Source organism: Pezoporus wallicus, unplaced genomic scaffold (assembly GCF_028554395.1).
Source record: "Pezoporus wallicus isolate ANWC-B61680 ecotype Strahan unplaced genomic scaffold, APGP_CSIRO_Pwel_v1 contig_6814, whole genome shotgun sequence".
Lineage (NCBI taxonomy): Eukaryota > Metazoa > Chordata > Aves > Psittaciformes > Psittacidae > Pezoporus > Pezoporus wallicus.
This window is the reverse complement of record NW_026639755.1, coordinates 872195-895992: the sequence shown is the minus strand read 5'-3', so window position 1 is coordinate 895992 and position 23798 is coordinate 872195. Positions and strand designations below refer to the sequence as shown.

The following is a 23798-nucleotide window of genomic DNA, read 5'->3' as shown; positions in this document are numbered from 1 at the left end:
ATTCTATTTAGTATTAAGATTTTTTCTGAAGCCTACTACCACAAAACACTTTCAAGTCATTTAGCCAATCCTAAACTCACAGGACTCATTCACCCAAGGGACAAAAACAAGGGCAGAAAAAAAGGTAGCTTGGCACTGACATCTACCTGTGCTTAGATACAGAGTCAGAGCTGTGCAAATGCTGTTACTACCTGGAGCAGCAGGCTAGCAGCATGGTTGTCTCTCTCCTTGTAACATTAGGTAAACATAAAAGAATTTAGGATTTAGGAGGAAGACTGACGGAGGAAGCAGCCACCACAATCCGGTACTTACATTTCACAAAGCAAAAGCACAACCAGAAGAACATTGTATCACTGCTAGCACTGAAACTGAACTACATAGTTTCATGCTTTTTCCTTTGCTGTAACTGGGGCATCAACACAGGAATTACTGAGCATTAATGATTCCTAACAAAAAAGACAGCCAGCTGCATAGTCACTTCAAGATCCAAAAATTTCAATGCATACATGCCAAAGAGAAGACTGCCTACCATTAAACAGCTATAATTAGGATTATGCTAATAATGACAAATTGATGATAATCAGTCAGTTCTGATAATCAGTGACTAGTTTGTATTCAAATGATGAAAGACAGCAACATAAGTAAACTCAAGTTTACTCAAAATCAGAACTATTCGTTTCAGTAAGGTGATAATGTACTAGGGATGAATGATAAAGAGGCTGTTAACCATCAGAACCAGATACAGATTGTCTCCAAATTCAAGACATGGTCAGATATGAGTAACATCTCAGACTACTCTCGAGTACAAATTGTGGCATTTCTCTCTTTTGGCTTTTTTTTTGCTTACTACAGTTATATTAAAACAACTATAAAGAGGCAAGGTTTAGATTGGATATTGGGAAAATCTTCACTGAAAGGGTTGTCAAGCATTGGAACAGCCTGCTCAGGGAACCGCTGGAGTCACCATCCCTGGAGGTATTTAAAAGACATGTAGATGTGGCACTTGGGGACATGGTTTAGTGGTGGACCTGGCAGTATTAGGTTTATGGTTGGACTCGATGATCTTAAAGTGCTTTTCCAACCTAAATTATTCTATGATTCTCTAAAGTGCTGAAGAGTGCTTTAAGGACCATTCAAGGTTCTTCACGTCTTCTGCTCAGACTCTTGTGAAGTATGAAATATGCATGAAGATTTTTAAAGTACTACATTCTCAGTAGAAAAGTTTCATAGATCGGTATGTTCTTGACACTGAGAAATGGAGCTGGCACCACCCTGTCCCGAGATACAAATCAAAGCTTTACTGCGAGGTCCTTGAGAACATTAACTGTCATGTTCTCAAGAAAAGACAGAAAACCTTGACAGAGTTGTTTCACCACACTTAATGCGCATTTAGAATAGCCTCCAGAAATTTTGGCAGTACTTGACTTAATTTTCTCTTGGTATGGGCATTGAAGTAGAATTGTGATGAATAAAGAAACAATTACCTCTCCATAAAACAATAGTTACGTTTTTCCTGTAGCCTAGATGAAGGATTTGAGGGATGCTGATCTTCTCAGGGCTACAGGTTCCTCCTCACTGCCTTCCTCAGCCCAACTAGAGGAAGTAGCAAGGTCAGGTTATCTTTTTCCTTGTGATGTAGTTCCTTACTGTCTTCAGACTGGAAATCAACCCACTGAGCATGTTTTTTGTATGAGTCAGAATCAATTTGTTTATCATTAAGTCCAACTGTGTGGATGCACAACAAATGTGATGAATTGTTCAGAATGGCTTTAGCTCAGTACAGTAGTGACTGTAAAATTATATACAGAAGTGACCAAGCACAAAATACCTCAACAGCTTCTCCTTTGAGGCAATCTGCAACTATTGCCATTTTGTAAATATCCTTGGGACTAGTGTGACAAATCCAAGTCATTGAAATCATAGTTTAACAGCAGTGCTAGCAGCTCATAATATAAAAATACTAAGCATACTAAACAAAGGATGCTTTTCATGGCTATTAGTTTTTGAAGGGAATTTGTATTTTCCTTACTTTGTCTTTTATTGACTGTGACTAGGAAGGCAGCAAAGCATGGGTATCTTATGCAGGTAGCTGATGTTTTCTGCCCATCCCTCAAGGCAGTAGGGAGTAAAATGCTAGAGCTAGTAAAATTGTTTCTACAGGGCTTAGTGGAAGCACATGAATACCTACACACAGGCACTCTCTACTGTACATTCTGTACCAATTTTAGTTAGATGACATGAGTTGCCTACGTCACTTCAGCTTGGATTTTTAAAGATGAAAAAATTAAAAACTATGCACAAAATAGCTACTGTTCTGTTCTTTTGTAGTTTTGTCAGCTTCACGAAGGTTCAGACTTGCTCTAAACACCTGGACTGATGCTCCTTAGATGCTTGAAGAGTGCCATTGATCTGGAATAAGATGCATGTGAAGGTCTGCTGCAAAAGGGAGGAAAAACTGCAGCAGTTCAACTGGGGAATAGCAGGTACACATAATGCATCCAAAAATCAGTAAGTGCTTCTTAAGAAAGAGAGATCCTGTTTATGTTGATGTAGCTCAAACATAACTCTGATCTAATAAGGAGAGCTATGCATATTCTCCAGTATTTTTTGTTCCAGTGAAATTTGTAACCATGGGTGCTATGTATCAAAAGATAAAAGATTTTCTTAGCGCTTGTTACCTCATTTCTGTAGTACCTCATTTCTGTACAGCTCATTTCTGGAGTAGATTTCTTAGGTCTGGGTTCTATTCACATGTTTTTACAGGAAATGAAATCATATTGTCCTTTGTATAGAACCTGGCTTCATCCCCAGACAATGGTATACGGCTCTGTTATACTTTATAATACAAAGAGAAAGCCACCTTTGGATACACAAACACATTTAGTGTGTATTCTGAAAGGTTTTCCGTAGCATTTGTTTAGCCACTTTCTTCTAGTCTTACACATGCTAAAATATTTTGATGTCAACATGCCACATATGCTTCATCTGTATTTTATTTCTTGGACTGCACAATCTATCCTAATGCTGAGCAGAACACAGTACCCTTTTCAAATGCAGTGGTAATGCTTTAATATTGCCAAATAAATCCCGACTTTTCAAGAAGCTAAAAAACAAAAGTTAGAAGCTAGGTTGCAAAATTTCTAACAAGTTTATCAGGAGTATATCTGGTTTTTACATACCAATGTATTTGACTTCCTCTTCCACTTTTCCCCGTCGCTTCAACTCGGTTTTCTTTTTAACAGTGCCTGGTGCTTGAGGGCCTCCTTCTGTCTTTTTTCCTTTCTTTTCTTTCTCAGCTGCCTTGGCACTAGGGAGGCTCTCCCTCTTGCCAAGCCGTTTAGTTTTCTCTTTCCCTCCATCTTTTTCTTTTTGTTGTTCTTTTGCCTGACAAGATTAATAAATTCTCGTTGTAGCCTTCATGAAGAACAAAGGGCTGTAAAATTGTAGTACTTTAACTTTTTTATTTGAATACTTTTCCCTCTCAGCCACTATAATGTTGATGTAGTAAAGCTGTCTTGAGCACTCTGCTTTATCCTTCTCAAACACAGCATTGTTTATTATATTCTTACTAAATCATAGTGTTAAGTCTTCACATTAAAAAGGAACTGTGAGGTGTAGGTAGGCATTATACCTACAAAACTAATGAAACATTCTGGTAGAAAGATGAGTAAAGAGTTGAATAAAGAATCCCTGTGCTTTAGTTGCTGCCACTACAGCACTTGCATCAGCCAGAAACCTGCCCTGGACTGAAGGAAAATAAGACAAAACCTCAATTTCTGATAAGACTTCAGCATCTCTGTTAACACTCTTGAGTATGGTGTAAAATAGTACCAGCACTGTTTTCCTTTGATCCAAATATCTGTCCACTATAAACTAGAACCAAGACTTTGTGCTCATTTCACACAGGATATTACTCAGCCATTCTCATTATTTTCAAACAAAACCACCTACATTAAGTTCTGCTCCGTAATTTAAGAGTAAAGAATGAAAAAAGGTTTTGTAAGTATCCCAAAGCCTCACTCTATAAATCCAGAAAGCTCAGAGCTAGTCTGAAATTCAAATAATCCAAAATATATTAAGGCAAAGGTGCTAGAAGAGCAGGAAAGCCTCCATCTTGTATCTACTCAGCAGCAGTACTACACACTAACTATGCAAGAATGACATTTAAGGATTGTAAAGCTAAATTAAATACAGTAAAATGATATTAAAGCACCATTACTATCCTGCTGGTGTCACTTTAAAGGCTATTAAAGGAGAAAAGCTCTCCATGCAAATGAGATAGGGCAGTTTACACAGTTGCTTTTCCTAGATCCCGCTGGAAAAGCAGACTTTCCAGCTGTAGAGCTTGTGTTTAGTTGGAATTCAAAACCGAAGCAGAAAATCTTTTCCTGCTTCTCCCTTCTTCATGCATTCCCTTTCTGTAAATTCAGAAATGCCTTCAACAGATTCTTAAAAAGAATTTGTGCTGTGAAATGGGGGACTTGAATGATTTCATTATTTTCTTTCAAGTTTATTCCACTTTGGACATTTCAAATCAAATATTTTGATCCTGTTGCTTTGAGTTCTAGGCTGAGAAACACATCAAAACAAATGATACAGTCATCAGATTACTAAGTTCACAATCAGCTTTATCTATCGCATCGGCATTGTTTTATGTAAGTCAGTCTCAAATAACCAGAGACATTTCTGAACTTGGAAAGACTCCAACATAGAACACTAGTTGACCTTAATACCTTAGGAAGTAAAGGTTTCTCCTTTCTAGGACTCTTTCCTTTCCACTCAATGTTGTATTTGTCTTTCCCTACAAGATGCAGCTTTTTGTGGAGTTCCTCATCTTCCATTAGCTTCACATTCTGTAATTTTGTTATTTTAAGATTCAGATTACAGAATCTTACCACCTGAACCTGTTCACTAACTCAGAAGCACTTCTCTTCTGCAGATTAATTTCAATGCATGCACCTGTCAATGCATCACAAGCTTCTCCTAATGAAATGCAGACATTTCATAATGGCTTATTTTTGTTTATGCACTTGCTGGTTTACTTCTGCCAACTCATTCTATTAACTGGTGTCTATTCTAGAAAACAATAGACAGTTATGTTGGCTTTCTGGGAACTGATCTGCTAGCAAAATCCTGGTTTCAACCCCGAGTTGTTGGCAATGGAACTTGTACAAGTGAGTTGGAAAGGATTAAAAATTTTATGGCAGGCAATTTAGAGCAAGAATTCTAAATGAAAAGCCAGTTTCTGCCCATTCTGTACTGCAAATAGCAGTACAAATAGCCATGAGCCCTTCCCATTCTTGACTCTTTGTCCTTCAGCTGCTGCTCTAGTCTTTGCTTGTCACGCTCTGATGTAGATATAAACCAGAGGTGACAACTTTGTCCAGATTGCTTGGCTACATCAGAAGAGAAACTGCAAGTTCCAGAAATTCTTCAACCTTCAATACCAACTATCATCAGATTCTCCAGGGAAATAGTATTATAGTTACAGGAGTAATCTTGCCAAATCAAAGCTAAAGGCTCCATCTTAATATTGAAGTGCCTAACCTTTAAACTTCAAATTTTTGTTTTGCAGTTTATTTCTTAGCCTTGACTGATATCTAAGAGAAAAACCACCTTTTCTCAATTCACTATAAAAAAATCTGCTCTATAGCTTCAGCTTCTCATTTCTCTTCAGATGGAAAACATTATTTATTTTTTTTTTTCTCAGATTCTTCATATGTTTCTGTGGCTTACCTTATCATTTGCTAATCTAGTAATAATCTAGTAATTGGAGCTTTGGAGCAAGTCCAGAGGAGGCCACGATGATCAGAGGCTGGAGCACCTCACGTATGAGGACAGGCTGAGAAAGTTGGGGCTGCTCAGCCTGGAGAAGAGAAGGCTGCGTGGAGACCTCAGAGCAGCTTCCAGTATCTGAAGGATACTGGAGAAGTACTCTTAATCAGGGACTGCAGTGATAGGACAAGGGGTGAAACTGAAACAGGAGAAGTTACACATAAGGAAGAAGTTCTTCCCTGTGAGGGTGGTGAGGCGCTGCCACAGGCTGCCCAGAGAAGTGGTAAATGCTCCATCCCTGGCAGTGCTCAAGGTCAGGTTGGACAGAGCCTTGGGTGACATAGTCTAGTGTGAAGCATTCTTGCCCATGGCAGGGGGTTGGAACTGGATGATCTTAAGGTCCTTTTGAACCCAGACCATTCTATGATTCTATGATTGACCTTACAATTTGCTAATCTATTTTGCAATAGAATACTGTGGGAACAGGACACAGGTTTATCACCTAGAATTTAATATTCTTGTCCTTGTGCACTATACTTTATCCATCAAGTACTCCCACAAGTAGAATTATTGTTAAAGAAACTTACAGACTTTTCAGCTACACAAAATCTATGAAACTGCTTTCTTCTTGTACCTTTTACATGCACAGACTGCTTACGCCTACATGTCAACTCATTTTACATTATAGTTTTTGCTCAATTAAGAGAGTAAAACTATTGCAGCAACTATATGACTTCCCAAGAACAGTCTTCAGCTGCATGAATGTTTGCTGGAAAAGGACTATCTAGCAAAGACCAACTGTTCAGTAAGTTGTTGAAATGTACTACTGACAACTTCTTTTTGCTAAATTACAGATGTTAGAAAGCAGTTAGAAAAGTGATCTGTGATTCTGTGCAAACTTGGTGAAATTCCTCCTAGAAGAAATAAGCAATTTGACTGAGGCAATCTTGGAGCTAGCAGTGATGATCTCGGAGAATACATGGCAGCAAGTTTTGGGAACACTGGAAAATGTGCTACCCAGTTCTGAGAAGCAGACTTCAAGATACAAACTATTTGGAGAGAGTTCAGAGGAGTGGAACAAGCATAATCAAAAACTAGAAACCATGGCACATATTTGGGTTTGTTTAGTTAAATATGTAATAGATTTCTGGAGAATGGAGGGGAAGAACTGTTGTCCTTATACACAGCAAGAGACAAAGAGGTAACAGGTTTAAATTGGATACGGTTCATACGCTTAGAAACCTTTTCCAAATGGCTATGTTGCAGAAGTAGTCAAGCAGTAATACTGACTGCTGTAGAAAAGCTAAAGTACAGCAGTGGAAGGTTTTAAAAGAACTGGTTCAACAAACATCTGCCAGGATTAGTTCATGTAAATTTCATCCTGCCTTAGTGCAGAGGATGTAAAAGATAACTTCTTCACATTTCCTCCGGAGAGGTGATTCATGATAGTAACTTCTTCATAGCGCTGCTCTGCATCTGTCCTTGATACTTTTCCTACCTTTTCTTCAGAAGAGACATTCAGCTGAAGTAAGTTTTCAGCTTTATTTTCTACTGGGCCTAAGACTGTGCTAAGAAACTGCTTCTCCCTCTAGCACAAGGTTCTTGGAGTGTATTTTTTCTTTCTTTTCTTCTCCCCCCCCGTCTCACCTGCATTTGAGGAATGGAGAGCTTCTTACCCGAAATCTAATTAACTTAAAAAAAAGATACATTTCTATTAACATCTTTCTTCAATTACAGATCTAGGAAGCTAGGCATGAGGAGAAAGTTGAATTTATGGACTAGACACTAGAATAGAGGTGTCTCCCTAAAGTTAATTAAGCATCTTCCCTAAGGCATACTATAGTACCTTCTTTTCAGCTTCTCTTCTTTGAAGGTCCTTCTCTTTGAGACAAAGCAGTTGAAATTTCAACAGCTTTCCAGTTAGTGTTACTGGAATTTCTTCACCGTTATCCAGAAGGGCTTTGGCTACTTCTAACACCTGCAGGAAAACAAACAAACAGAATAACTATAACTCATTTTAATATTGCACTTGACACATATCTTGCATGCTGAAATGAGGAAATGCTCTCTCACATTGGTACAACGTATGGGTGAAAATGAGCACATGTTCAGAAAACCACTGTATCAGTAAGATGCCTACCTATTTTTTGTTTCCTAATACCTCAAATGAAGTTATATTTGCTACAGTATGAGCCAAAAATAAAACAGAGACAACTTCTACAATTTATGTAAAGGTCAACAGACACTTCTCACAGTAAAAATGTCATTTTTTTTCAGGCTTTAAACAAAGAAGCAACATCAAGCAACTATTTAATATAAAGTAATAAACGTAAAGACATTGAACAGATAGCAAACGAAGGGGAATCGTTTGGAGTGCTGTTTGCAAAGTAACCAGTGTCTGAGGCACTAGCTCTGAATGAAGGATAAAAACTTCTTGAAGGGAATTTGAGAGGGTCTGTCTTCATGAAAATATCCCCCCCTCCCTGTGTAATTCTGATTCTGCTGGTATGCAGCCTAATTGGGGTGAAATAAGGCTATTGAGTTTTCTTCGGGCGATGACAGCAGCAGGAACATACAGCTGCATTGTCCAGATGTGTGGCATTGACAGGCTGTTTTATGACTATGTTTTTTACAGCTTGTTTCCACTAAATTTCATACAACTCACTAACATCTGGGCTGTTTTCCTTGGAGCCTCATAACCACTTTATTTACTGTGAAAAAAATAAAATAACATAAAAATACCATAAAAAGTTGTTACATGTTTCTTTTCACTTGCGTTGTCTCCGTGATAAACTTCACCTATGTAGGAAGCGCTGTTGAGGAATAATACAACCATAATATTTTTCTACTTTTGTTTTTAAGCAACCATCAGCTTTATTTTATAACCATGGGCTAAATTAGGTGTTACTCAAATGTTCTGACATGTTTCTCTTTTCCCCCTCTTGGAGCAATTACAGTGGGCACATATGGTGTCAATTTTGCTTGCTAACATTCAGACAATGAAGGTGCACACTGCATCTCACTGAACTGTGTCTTGTCTAATGCAAACACCACCATTAGCTTTGAGCTTTCATAGCTTCTTGCTCAGCACAGAAATTCTCACTTCTCAAGTAAAACTTAGGTAAACAAATGCAGTCACTAAAAATGCTTCTTTGAATAAAACAAAGCCAAAATCCAGACTGTTACATGCCAAATTATTGTTTCATACAAATTAAAGCAAAATACAGAAATATCTTTAAATTCAGATTTTGCTGAAATCCCATAACAAGGACAGTAACAACCAAAACAAAACCTCCCAAAGCAATTATGCCACCCCTCCAACACCAAAAACCTGATGATCTCCTTAACATACACATAGAATCACAGAATAGTTAGGGTTGGACAGGACCTTAAGATCATCCAGTTCCAATCCCCTGCCATGGGCAAGGACACCTCACACTGACCACATCACCCAAGACTCTGTCCAATCTGGCCTTGAATGCTACTAGGGATGGAGCATTTACCACTTCTCTGGACAACCTGTGCCAGTGTGTTACCACTCTCACAGTAAGGAACTTCTTCCCTATATCCAGCCTGATCTTCCTTATATCTAACCTGAAAATACATCATGGTTAAAATCAGCTCTGCTTTATATCTTTTGTATGCAGAGTAAGACTACTTACTGGCCACTATCTCTACAAGCCATCCATAGAAGGCTTCTGGAAAGATTCCCATTGACTTTGGAGTCATGGCAGAAAATCAAGGCCGTGTAACAAAGAAACTTAAAAACTCCCACAGACTGTGGGCACACTAGGAATTAGTAGCTATTCCAAAAGCAAGTAGTCCCCCAAAGCTAGCTACGCAAATCTGTGCTCTGAAAGGAAGAGACTTTGGTAGAACTGACATAATGATTTCCTTTAGAGAAAAATACCAATCTCAAACAGGTATTTTTGCAGCAGTGGCGTTAACAGTCTATGGAAAGGGATGCTTCCCAATTGCCTAACCTAGATGAGTTGCACATTTCTTGAAAAACAATAGAGGGGAAACATGGATTCTGGAAGGATTCCTCAAAAGAGTATATATAGTAACCCTGCTTGATGGCAGTTGCTGATTTATTGTTTGTGGAAGAAGAATCGCTTCAACTCTTTTACAACCCATTCTTCCTGAGAAGTTCAAAGCATTTCACCAGTCAAAAGCAATGCATCATAACTATTCCTATTTTGTAGGTAGACAATGCAGAAATTAAAAGACAAGTCCAAGGTGTATAGTGAGCTGAACGACTCTGAGTGGGTTGGAAGGACAAATTTTCTTATGTGTGGCATTAGAGAAGTATAAACCAAACTATCTAACAGAAGTATGCTCCATGCCTGTGAAGAGAAGTCAGATAAGACAAAGACAACATGAACACGCTACATCTGGCAATACAGAGAAAGCAAATAGTTTGCATACGGCAATGTAAAATCTGCTTTATGCATAAGCAAATAAAAACCAAACCCTCATCACTGATAATTTAAAGTCAGAACATAGATCAATCCATGCATAGTAGATAAAAGAGACTAGATGTATCACACTTACGTATGTTTACTTCATCTGTGGTCCTGGGAGTTTTATTCAGACACCTGGCATAAACAGTTAAGAATCCACAGGGCCTCAAATTAAAGAAAGATAAAAGCTGAGACAAAGACTTGGTAGGAGAACAGAAGGAATTTTTTTGGGATACTATGAAGTGGATTCATTTCAGATTGGCTGTCCTTCATCCCTCCAGTGACGACCTTTTTCTTATGTGAGGAACCATGGAAACTTGGATGGACAAACTCAGTTAGGCAGGGCTCTTTTCCTTTAAAGGAAGAGGAAACTTAGCATTCCTCACACAGCAGGGGTCACATTTGTGAAGTGCAGAAAGGCTTCAGTGATGCAGTATTTGATCTCATATGGTGGCAGTATGAACCATGCAGAGATTTAGCCGCCTGGTGCAAAGGGCATGTATTTCAAGCTATTCAAACACTACATGAATGCTTGTAAGTGACACTACTGTTGGCAGATGGCAGCACCATTGAGACAGGAGATGGATTTAAAGTTAGGGAAACATTTAAAGCTAGCATCTTTATGGTATCTTTCTTTGAAATGCCTTCTTTTCAATATACAGAACCATTGTGGCAGCTAAATTATAATCAGAAAAGCTTTCAAAGTCATAAATTGCATTATCAACTTTATAGTTTTATCACTACCTGGAAGCAGTAGCATCACTTGCTATGTATGCATAGTGGTCAGCCCATTTCAGAGTGTAGCTTTCCTATATCCAGGGTGAACATTTTAAACCCCTGTGCTCCCTCTTGTTCTTGATACTGTAAGAAATCCAAGCCACCTCATATACCTCGGACTCACGTAACACTTTCTAAAAGAAATGTAATGGTTCCTAGAAGAGCTCCTCAGTAATTAAAATCCCTTAGTAGGTAACACAGTTCAAAGTCACTTTGAAGCAGGAGAGATCTCGGTCAAGAGACTATGTGGATTACACACACCAATCAAGTTCTTATTTACTGTTCAAATGTATTTTTCTGAGCACAAAAATAAAATATGTGCGTGTGGGAAGCAACCTGCATTTACTACAATATGCCATCAGTATCATGAAAACCTCACAGGCAGCTTTCAACACAGACTAGGGAACAAAAACTGCATGTGTCATACTGATACATTTCTTTTGTTCAAAGAAAACTTCTTTACACATGCTATTAAACAGTTCTGAATTGCTGTAGATTCATTGACTATAGCATGCTATGATCAATCATTTTGATCAATCATGGTATGGCCCAGCACAAGCAATCCAGGAGGTTTTTCGATTGTGTGGAAGATAATTTCCTTCTGCAAGTAATAGAGGAGCCGACAGGAGAGGTGCCATGCTTGACCTCGTGCTCACCAACAGGGAAGGGCTCGTTGGAAATGTAACGCTCCAGGGCAGCCTTGGATGCAGCAATCACGAGATGGTCGAATTTGAGATCCTCAGGAAAGTGAGAAGAGCATGCAGCAAGCTCACTGCCCTGGACTTCAAAAGAGCAGACTTTGGCCTCTTCAGGAACCTGCTTAGTAAGGTTCCATGGGATATAGCCCTAGAGGGCAGGGGGGCCTAAGATTGTTGATTGATATTCAAGGATCACCTGCTACAAGCTCAGGACTGTTGCATCCCAGCTAGAAGGAAGTGCAGCAGGAGGGCCAGGAAACCTCCTTGGATGGATAAGGAGCTGCTGAGGAAAATTCAAATGAAAAAGAGGTTTATAAAAGGTGGAAGCAAGGGCAGGCAGCCTGGGAAGAGTACAGGGATGTTGTCTGGGAAGCTAGGGACCAGGTTAGGAAAGGTAAGGCCCAGTTAGAATTAAACTTGGGTAGGGATGTTAAGGATAACAGGAAAGGATTCTACAGGTACGTAGCAAATGAAAAACAGACTAGAAACAACACAGGCTCCCTCTGGAAGCTCTCGGGAGAACTAGCTACACAGGATTTGGAGAAGGCTGAGGTTCTGAATGACTTCTTTGCCTTGGTCTTCACTGGCAAAGGTTCTGACTGCACCACCCACGTCTTGGAAGGTAGATGCAGGGACTGTGATAATGAAGACCTCGGGCCCGCTGTAGGAGAGGATCTGGTTCGAGACCATCTTAAAAACCTGAACATGCACAAGTCCATGGGACCTGATGAAATCCATCCACGGGTCCTGAAGGAGCTGGCAAATGAAGTTGTTAAGCCACTGGCCATCATACTGGAAAAATCAGGGCAGTCAGGTGAAGTTCCCGACGACTGGAAAAAGGGAAATATAACCCCCATTTTCAAGAAGGAGAAAACGGATGCCCCGGGGAATTACAGACCAATCAGTCTCACCTCTGTGCCTGGCAAAATCTTGGAGGAGATTCTCCTGGAAGGCATGCTAAGGCACATGAAAAACAACAAGGATGCTTGGTGACAGCCAGCATGGCTTCACCAAGGGGTAGTCCTGCCTGACCGATTTGATGGCCTTCTACGATGGGGCTATGGAACTGATGGACAGGGGTAGAGCAGTTGATGTCATTTACCTGGACTTGTGCAAAGCGTTCAACACTGTCCCACACAACATCCTTGTCTCTAAATTGGAGAGACATCAATTTGATGGATGGAGCACTCGGTGGATAAAGAACTGGCTGGATGGCCGCACGCAAAGAGTTGTGGTCAATGGCTCAATGTCCAGCTGGAGACCAGCAACGAGTGTGTCCCTCAGGGATCGGTGTTGGGACCGGTCTTGTTCAACATCTTTGTCACTGACATGGACAGTGGGATTGAGTGTGCCCTCAGCAAGTTTTCCGATGACACCAAGCTGTGTGGTTTGGTTGATACCCTGGAGGGAAGGAATGCCATCCAGAGGGACCTTGACACGCTTGTGAGGTGGGCTGATGCCAACCTTATGAAGCTTAAGCATGACAAGTGCAAGGTCCTACAGCTGGGTTGGAGCAATTCCAGGCACAGCTACAGGTTGGGCAAAGAGGAGATCCAGAGCAGCCCTGTGGAGAAGGACTTGGGGGTGCTGGTCAATGAGCGCCAGCAGTAGGCGCTTGCAGCCCAGAAAGGCAACCGTATCCTGGGCTGCATCAAAAGGAGCGTGACCAGCAGGTCGAAGGAGGTGATCCTGCCCCTCTACTCTGCTCTTGTCAGACCTCATCTGGAGTATTGTGTGCAGTTCTGGTGTCCTCAACATAAAAAAGGACATGGAACTGTTGGAACAAGTCCAGAGGAGGCCACGAGGATGATCAGGGGACTGGAGCACCTCCCATATGAAGACAGGCTGAGAAAGTTGGGGCTGTTCAGCCTGGAGAAGAGAAGGCTGCGTGGAGACCTCATAGCAGCCTTCCAGTATCTGAAGTGGGCCTATAGGGATGCTGGGGAGGGACTCTTCATTAGGAACTGTAGTGACAGGACAAGGGGTAACAGGTTCAAACTTAAAACAGAGGAAGTTTAGATTGGATATAAGGAAGAAGTTCTTTCCTGTAAGGGTGGTGAGGCACTGGAATGGGTTGCCCAGGGAGGCTGCGAATGCTCCATCCGTGGCAGTGTTCAAGGCCAGGTTGGACAGAGCCTTGAGATGGTTTAGTGGGAGGTGTCCCTGCCCATGGCAGGGGGGTTGGAACTAGATGATCTTAAGGTCCTTTCCAACCTTAACTATTCTATGATTCTATGATACTGTGTTTCTATTTAGCACTCTGACTGTCTGGAAATAGCTTAAATAGCATTGAAGTGGTTTCTGAAGAACTACAGAACCCAAGCCTCTTTAAAAAGGGAGATTGGAACAGTCTGCTCTGACCTGTGCTCAGGTCACAGCAGACCTCAGAAGCACAGGTACACTAATATGAGCAAATCTGGACATGTTGACTTTTCAGTGGCATGAAACTGCCCAGCAAGTCTTTCCACTGTGGAGCAGAACAGAATCACAGAATCCCCCCCCAATAGTTTGGGTTGGAAAGGACCTTAAAATTATCCAGTTCCAACCCCCCCCGCCATAGGCAGGAACGCTCCACACTAGACCATCTCGCACAAGGCTCTGTCCAACCTGGACTTGAACACTGCCAGGGATGGAGAATCTACCACATCCTTGAGCAAGCTGTGACAGTGCTTCACCATCCTCACAGTAAAGAACTTCTTCCTTATATCTAACCTGAACTTTCCCTATCTAAGTTTGAACCCATTACCTATTGTCCTATCACTACAATCCATGCTAAGGAGAATATTTTATGCTTCTGAGAAGTAAATTGTCCCCAGTAATTTCAGCCAGTTGGATCCACTCAATGAACACCAGAAAAGTAAAGGACTTAAGTCATGCTTCTCTAACATTGCATCTGGCTAGCAAGAGAACCCACTCAGAGACAGAACAAAAACATTTAAGCAGCAAAGTTGTCTCATCAGCCCTTGTTCTGGCAGAACCCACCAAGCTACATCATGCCAGAGTTTTCAAAGCCACCTCAGAACCTGTGGGCCAGGAAGCCACAATGGCCTCGCGCCAGCTTGGTAGCACGGAACTCCTAGGCAGGATCTTTCCTCCTGGATCCAGTTCTGCAACAGGGCTTTGGACATTTATTTGACTTTCTTCCTTTGGTGACAAAGGATTCTGGGACTAGTTGATCTACTTGAGAAAAACGTCTTACATAAAATTGTCCTTAATTAAGCAGTTCTAGTCACCTGAAATTCCTGAAGGCAACAAAACCGAGAACAGCATTTCCTTTGGCTGCTCCAGAAAGTCCCTCTACCCAGTTAAGGATGACATTCTTACAGACATAACTGCTGTTTGCTCTAGTTATTCAGAGATTTCAACAAAACCTCCACAGGAAAAGCAGAGAACTTTATACCAAGCTGCATGCATGCAGGAAACCTTATCATCTAGGAAGCAAAATCAGAGTCCCACCAGTGTTCTAAAGCAGGTTTTAAATAGACAGATGAATTTCAAAAGGTATCAAGTTTCTTTCCTAGAAAATAAATTGTCAGCAATTTTGAGTGTTATGAATGGCTGCAGGCCAAATAATTACAACTAAGTCGTGAAATAATACATGCAGAAGGCACTGCTTCTAGAATCAGGAGTATAAAGAAAATTTGCTATTATGAAATGGAAAGATTAATATGTTCAATTGTCTCATGTAAATAATAGAACCCAACTTCTCAGATTTGAAGAAATAGAAGACTAGAAGACACAGATTGCTCTCCTGCAGGAGCTCGAGACTTTTAGCCCCAGCTTCAGCATTCAGAAATCCTGGAACTTCTAAACTTGGCATATTGTCCTTAGAGGGGTCCCTGTAAAAGGATACTGAGCTGGATAGCCTTTAGAAACTGACTGCAAACTACAGTTTCTGGGACTGACTGGTTCATTGCAACAACAGTTCAGTCTCATGGAATATATTAATCCCAAATGGAAGGCATATAATCTGATAATTTAGAGGACTACAGAGGCCATTATTGATCACGCAGCGGTATCAGATGCTCTGACAATGGCAAAGACTTGTGCAAAAACATGGTGGTATATCTTCATGCTGGGTAATATTTTATTCTTTTTAGGTGGCATGGGTTTCCTATATTTGAAATAAAAATCCCTTTTCTCTTATCTGAGGCTTAGAATTATTTACTTTACACATACCTTTCAGGCCACTAGGATGGCCTATATCATTAAGGCATCGATACTGTACAGGCATATATATATATAAGACAGAACTAAGCTGTTCTGGAAAGGCAGGTGAATCCAGGTGCATGCCTTTTCTTTTACCAGGACATTTTTTTTTTCCATTTAGCCAAGTTATGAGAAGGCATTTAACAACAATAATCTATTCTCTTGGATATTGGTACTAGCAAGGCAATTGTCTGTGCAAGCAATTTAGCAAGCGCAAAGTCTACCAGTGAAAGGCATTATGAAGGAAGAATTAAGCTGAACACGAAGGTAGAAGCTCGTGCAGCTTCTTCTCAGTGAGGTCTTGTGAAATCCTCAAGATATCGAAAATCTTAGACTATCTTAACATTATCTAGGAGGAATGCAGACAGCCCAAGTTTGCAGTTCATATGAAGAGGCCAAAGATTTGTGGCCTGGGATGTGACAGCATCTGTTTGGAACAGTTTGGCATAGCATAATCTGTTCCTATTCAGTTGGCAGCAGAGCAAACTGAATTGCTTTTAAAGGTCTCCTGTAAGATAAAGAGTAGAGTAAATCTAACCTCAGCTGATACTGGGAGTCTTCCAAAACTCTCATTCATACTGATAGTCACAAATGCTGAAGACCAACGGGAGTCGTGAAACTTGCTAAACCTGTGCTAACATATTTTTTCCTTTGCATTGTTTTAAGTAAACTGAACTAAATACTTGGACCCAGGAGGCAAAGTCATTAAACTTTCCTCAGAAGACAATAAATATCTCAGGTAAATGTACCAGCTCATGTAGTGGGATTGTTTACAAAACAGACTATGTTCTGTACTATGATGTATCTGGTAGGAGCTTGGTAACAGATGCAACAGAGCTGAAAACAGATGAGTATATAGTGCGCACAGGAGGATATAAAGTTCCTTACCCTTCTCTGGAGCAAGTACCTCCCTAAAAGGCATCTTCATTTAATAACTCCCAACTGTTTCTTGAGCATTAATCCTCTACATATTCATACAGTGTAAGGGCCAAGTCCTTCTGCAGTAAAATTCTTTTAACTTGCATCCACACAACAGCACTTGACAAGGACTGACTGGAAAATTGTTCCATTTTGTTACACCATTTGAGCCTGCAGTATTTGTTTTGTTCTGTACTAAAATGAAAAATAAGATTAAATCTTTCTATCCTTCTCACCATTCAGCATGGCTACCAAAATTGTTTTGACTGTCAAACCCTCTCATCAAAACAATGACACCAGACAAGTTTTGTTTCCTGAGCTGTTCCATTTTACAGCAACTTTTAAAATTAATTTTGTTCTACAGTTCAATGAAAACAATCTTTTATTACAAAATAGAATTCTATTCACATGCATTTTTAGACTGAGAAGGCTGGGTTTTAATATGATTATCTCCAGATTTGATAAAGCCTATTTTTGATCACCAGCCTTTTGGATGGTGTTTTGTCAAAATCTATACACCTCCACAAAAACACCACCTTTAATTGTATGTTTCCATAAGAAACCAAAAGGCTTCCTTAAAAACACTCCTGATTAGCATTATCTCTGAACCTTTTTTCTTCATTGGCACTGACTACTAACAAGCCTTTGCTCCACATGCTGCACATCTCCCAGTAGCTTGTACACTTCTTGGGTGAAAACAGTCCTTGCCATAAGCATTATGTCTGTGACACTAACAGTTCTGTTTTCTCATTAAGCTAAACCTAAGACTTCTGATTTTTCTACCCTAGGTATTTACTATAATCCTTAACACATTTACTATAATCCTCAACTACTCCTTGTCCCCAGCACTGCCCTCTTTTCTTTGTTGTCTTTTCTTTTCCCTGAAGACAATGATGAGCAAGTCTAAAATGGGGACAGTAGAAAGGTGTAAGATAATAGAAAGGTAAAAGGTATTCAAGACCTATTGAGAGATAACATAAAAGTTATTTAGCAACAGAATAGCTATTCTTAACTCATTTCTTGAATGAAATTCATGCCATTGGGGTGAGTAATAGAAGGCAGTTTTGAGTAATTATGCACATGCACACACACATTTAAAAGTATATACGACATAAATCTATATAATTATATAGAATGCAATATAAACATACACACACAGTTCCAATTTAAAGTGGACCTTCTCTTTGCATCATGACACCATCAGCACTTCAAGTAGTTTACCAGCAACAACCCCTACTTCATAGGTCTACATTCCACACACTTCTAGCAAAGCATTAATTCACAGAAATGCTTAAAATTTGCTTTAAATTTACTGCTTCATGGCTAAATTAATTCCACTTCTCTCTCCTTCACTTGTTCATTGTAATGTTTTATTATCCCACAAAAGTTCTTAATATCTTGGCTTATGTATTTTGTGTTGGAAGTGATAGGCGAGGAATCTGTTTCATTTACACCTAGAAAACCCAAGAATCCTTCTGTCTCTGCTGCAGCCTATTGCCTACTAAGTCAGGAAGTACTGTGAACATTACACAATTTCCCAAGGATTCTGACGTCACAGTCCTTGGGAAAAAAAAAAACAAGGAAAAAAGTCCATGTACCATATAAATAATTATAAACCCATGCAATATTCTATTCTAGGCAATAACCTTTTAGTTCTCAAAATGAGCTGTACAAAGCATGAACTAATTTAAGATTTATATGGAAGCACTCAGCTGAACTGGATTTTAATGACAAAACTGTGCATATTATGCTTGGCAGTGGAAGGATTTCATTTCGGCGTCTCTTTGCTTTGTTAGTTGAAACTGCACAACCAGATTGGTGCCTCAATATGCCTGGTGATACGGGTTGGCTGTTATGTACCTTGACTCAGGCAGAAAAACTGGCACTTCTCCTGCTTTTATCAGGCCAGAAGTTTGAAGTATCTGAGATGACACTACCTTCCTTTTAGCGAGGAGGTAAAATAAAGGGAGGTTTTATGAGAACCATTTGCCATGCAGATCTGGAAGCAAGTCAACAGGAGAATCAAACAGGTCCTGTGTTTAGCCAGTGATGACAAGAAGCAGAACAATTTGTAATCAAAATACTATATTCTATTCTGTTTAAATATTAATAGTTCCAGCATGTTATATCAAGCTAATGTTTACTTGCTTGTCACATGCAAGAATCAAACAGAGATAATTCAGTGAAATCAGATGGGTTACAGGATAGCCTGATTTAAAAGCCATCACTATTTCATACGTAAGGAAGAAGAGCAAGAAAAATAAGAGCAAGTCATGGAGTCACAGAATCAGCCAGGTTGGAAAAGGCCTTTAAGACCATTAAGTCCAACTGTTCCACAGCACTGCCAAGGCCACCACTAACCGATGTCACTGAGGGCCTCACCTGCACAGTTTGGGAACACTTCCAGGGACAGTGACTCCACCACTGCCCTGGGCAGCCTGTTCCAACGCCTGACCACCCTTTGGGGGAAGGAAATATTCCTAATACCCAGCCTAAAACTCTCCTGGCACAGCTTAAGGCTGCTTCCTCTTGCCCTATCCCTTGTTCCTTGGGACAGGAGACCAGCATGGGCCAGCAGAGATAAGGACAGTAACAGATTATTTTTCTTTTAATTGGCAAGAAAAATATCACTAACATGGCATTGGTCTGGTATTATATGGAAACAGCAGAAGAGTCAATTAAGATGCAGGAAAACTAGGGCCAAGTAGTGATTATTCTGCTTTATATTTGGAAAACCAACAGCTAATATGGTTGTACAGCTTCCTTCATAAGCTGTTATCTTCAACTGTATCAACAGAACCTTGCAAAAAGGCAGGTTTTAAAGCACTGCCATCCCTATATATACACATTTACTTCTGCAGCATTCACTGTGGTCTCTTGGGAAAGTAGATTATATTTACACTTGAAAAGCAAGTCTGAAATCTTCCTACCTGACCAGAAAAGTTAGCTCTCAGAGAAGTGATGTAACTCCCATTTAAAACCTCCTGTAAGCCAGAACAGTGTAAACCTTAACAGTATAAGCCTAAAATACCAGGCATTTACACAGCCCTTGCCAACTACAACTGTGAAGAACACAGAAAGTATTTGTTTTTATGCGTATACTTTCATATATACATGGATACAAAATTCTACCATGCTTAGGAGCTTTTCTAACTTATGTTCACCTGTATCTGTTCTCAAGGATCTCAGGAGTGCAGTGCATGCTGCTCATGCTGCCTCCCAGCCTCAAAATGCAGATGTAGTTAGCTATCTACCCAGCCGGAAAATATTTATGATTTATTTACAATTAAGAATGATTTATTCTGCTCCAGTCCCACAGAATTCCAGGATGAGAATGGGCCATGATTTGTATTTGGCACCTGATTTGATTGTATTTTTCAGCTTGACAGCTACGGGTAGGAGCTTTGCTGTGAGAAACCAGAATTAATATCTTAATCCTTGACAGGAAGTGAAATACAGATTAATGATTTTGATTGCAATTAAGCCTTTTTGGTTACACAGCGTGGCTTATCCTGGAGATGAGTCAGAGCAGTATGGAAGGACACTGCTATTACAGGACTTCAGTTTTGCTGGCTTCACAAGCACAAGGACGCATTTTGAAGGCAGCAATCTAGGATCTACATCCAAACAAAACTGCTCGTGTCTGCCACTTGGGACTTCTTCAGCCTTCCACGACCCTTCATCCCAAGCATCTCAGTTTATCCGAGAGCCACACTAAACCATCTCGCCCAAGGCTCTGTCCAACCTGGCCTTGAACACTGCCAGGGATGGAGCATTTACCACTTCTCTGGGCAACCTGTGCCAGCGCCTCAGCACCCTCACAGTAAAGAACTTCTTCCTTATATCTAACCTGAACTTCCCTTGTTTCAGTTTGAACCCATCACCCCTTGTCCTATCACTACAATCCCTGATTTTAGTTTTTGTCTGTTGGAAAAACTGTCCATGCTAAGTTAATTATGAGATTTATTGATACAGAGATGTACCATTTTCCCTTCCATAGACAAAGGAAAAAAATCATTTCCATGGCATCTTTACGAGAAACATCAGCCTAAAATAATTTAATTTAGCACTAGAATTCACACAAAATTACCTCTCAGGACTCCTACTCCCATCAGGTCACCTAAGAGACAGAAAAAGTGTTACATATCTCTTTCTCCTGGATTTGGAAATCTTTTAGCTACATGTTTATAAACCCTGCTCTGATCCTCTTCACTTTGTACAATAGAAGTGATATGAAATACAACACAGTAAGATGATAGAAACTGTAAATTAATTTAGAGTAGGCAACAGGTATATAATATCTAATTAGCCTGCAATATACCAAGAGCAGTCGGTTAAAGTTTGCTGTCTTGCAGGCACTGCAGACCTCTGCACTGAAATGTATTAAAACCCCCTGCATTTCAGTAGATTCAATGTGCAAGTCCAGTGACATGGGTAACAGTGTTACTATTAATACCACTAATAACCACGTTACTGTGCATGTCATCATCCCCAAACTGACACACATGTACACATCATATGTTCAAACATCATTAAATGTCGGGAATCTCATTTACAGTCTGCCTAAAAAAGAATATGCTCTTGTGGAAATGCCAGCATGTTGAATCCTACCACAGAGAAAAGAATTGGTATGCGGTGAAGACAGAAATGCTCTCAGAAGAACATTTCACAACCTTGTTTCCTCTGCTAACCTCAGATTCGTTTCTCCTTGCTGTAGTGAAAACTCTGAAAGCACAAGCTGCACATGTACTTTAGGTGAATGCTCAGGAGCAAATTCTGCCCAGAGAGGCAGGATCTTAATGCTCGTGGCAACACGATCAATCTTCTAATTCGCTACAGCCAGAACGGAAACTGAGTCCAAGCAAAAGGTCAGAACAGGCATTTTATATTCTCTGTTAAAGGAGGGAAGGAAAAAAAAATGTCCTTGAGGAGTAAAGTAAGTAGCTAATGAGACACAGCACTGACAGCTGGAATTTAATAGGTATCCACTTCACAAGCAAAATTGCTCTTAGTAATTAAATACAGGTATCATACAAAGCTGCTGCTCAGAGCTAGACTTCAAAATCTTTCTGTCAGTAGGACTGAAGAGGTTTCATATACCAGGTAATATAAGGGTGAGTTTGCCTGGGAGGCTAGTCCTAAACGAAGAGGGTTAATTGCATAAAATTCACAGTCATGTCAGTGGTAAATAATTCCAAAGGGACTTGTTCAGATAGTAGTCTGGCATTACTGAAAAACAGACTACAACTAAAAAGACCTGTTATACAGTCCACCAAAGCCTGAGACACATAAAAAGTTTATTAGTCATTGCAGGACTAAAATGCAAACAAGATCTTTTTAGAGGGATCCAAAATTCTTTATGCTCCAGGTCTGTAGGGCCATAAAACTACCTGAGAAAATTTTAAACAATCTTCTAATTAATCACAGGATTTTATAAGTTCTCGCAAACTGTAAGTAAAACATTAACAAAGTAGGAGGAAGTACTCTTTGCATAAGCATGGTTGCTAACGCTGTTGACATGCCCCACTAGATGAACCTGGGTAGAATTTAACATCAAACTGAGATTATAATGGATACAAGCACACAGAGATGGGGTTTCATTTATAGGACCTCATTCCTATAAACAAAGGTGTAAGTCTCTCAATTCCTGGGAGTATCTGAGCAGGATCTAATTATTTTTCTGTAATTTGTGACACCACCATCAAAATACGACCACATAACATATAGAATCATAGAATGGTTTGGGTTGAAAAGGACCTTAAGATCATCCAGTTCCAACCTCCTGCCATTGGCAGGGATGCCTCACGCTAGACCATGCCATCCAAGGCTCTGTCCAACCTGGCCTTGAACACTGCCAAGGATGGAGCACTTACCACTTCTCTGGGCATCCTGTGCCACTGCCTCACCACCCTCACAGTAAAGAACTTCTTCCTTATATCCAGCCTGAACTTCCCCTGTTTCTGTCTGAATCCATTATCCCCTGTCCTGTTCCTACAGTCCCTGATGAAGAGTCCCTCTCCAGCATCCTTGTAGGCCCCCTTCAGATACTGGAAGCTGCTCTGAGGTCTCCACACAGCTTCTCTTCTCCAGGATGAACAGCCCCAGCTTTCTCATACTTTACATAATAAAACTCATACCCCTGGAAAGATATCTTCACCTTTACTTGATCAGCAGTCCAAAAGAACATTGCTGGTATCACATAAAGAAACCAGCTGAAGCACCTAGAGGGTCAAGTGCTTTTACCAGCTATATCCACTTACTCAGGTGTGCATAACAATCACACAGCTGCATGTGCTTCAGAGTAAAAGAACAGCGACTTTGCAATACATATTTTCACCTACCTCATAGTACATAGGCACATCTGTAACCTTTTTTCCCTTCTGATTCCCTGAATCTCTGATCTGCAAGAAAATAAAGCATTCTACTGTGAGAAGATTGGAAGTTTACACATATTATTTTACTCATTATTCTCTCTTACAAACACTACACTCACACTCCAAAACACGAGGAATCATCTTATGGTACCCCTGTACCTTAGTGAGGGAGTTTTTGTGTTCAGGAGCTTGGAGAAAAGTCTGCAACAAAACCTCACTACTTACAAGGAACAGACCAACTTAGACAGTAAACTTTTCTTTTTCCATTTTTTAACCCCTATGAACTACTGTAACTTTTAAACCTTCCACATTGAATATTGACCTTCAATTGAATATTGAATACAAAATGTATAGTTACCATAGACTGAAGAAGTGAGTATACAGAAGTGAGATTCAGGGTTTGGTTTGTTATCAAAAGTTCCTTTCTTGGAATACCTGTGTGAGAATGTCTTCACGTGTTACGACGCTGAAGAGCTTCCGCTGTGGCACCCGCACAGCAAGAGACAGGGCCTTGGTGTGGATTTCATCCTCAGTTCTGCTCCCAACAACAAAAGCAATGCTAGGCTTCCAGTCATCCTGTTTTC

At 40.2% G+C, this 23798-nt stretch overlaps 1 protein-coding gene across 1 annotated transcript in view; it reads right to left on the bottom strand.

Annotated features, from left to right (window-relative positions):
• Positions 1–23798, bottom strand: part of SPAG17 (sperm associated antigen 17) — a 98879-nt gene that overhangs the window by 66962 nt on the left and 8119 nt on the right. The window contains exons 2-5 of the mRNA XM_057415889.1: positions 23650–23790; positions 23182–23241; positions 7622–7753; positions 3180–3384 (exon numbers count right to left, since the gene is read on the bottom strand). Of these exons, the coding sequence (XP_057271872.1) occupies positions 3180–3384; positions 7622–7753; positions 23182–23241; positions 23650–23790 (538 nt within the window). The remainder of the gene's footprint in view (positions 1–3179; positions 3385–7621; positions 7754–23181; positions 23242–23649; positions 23791–23798) is intronic.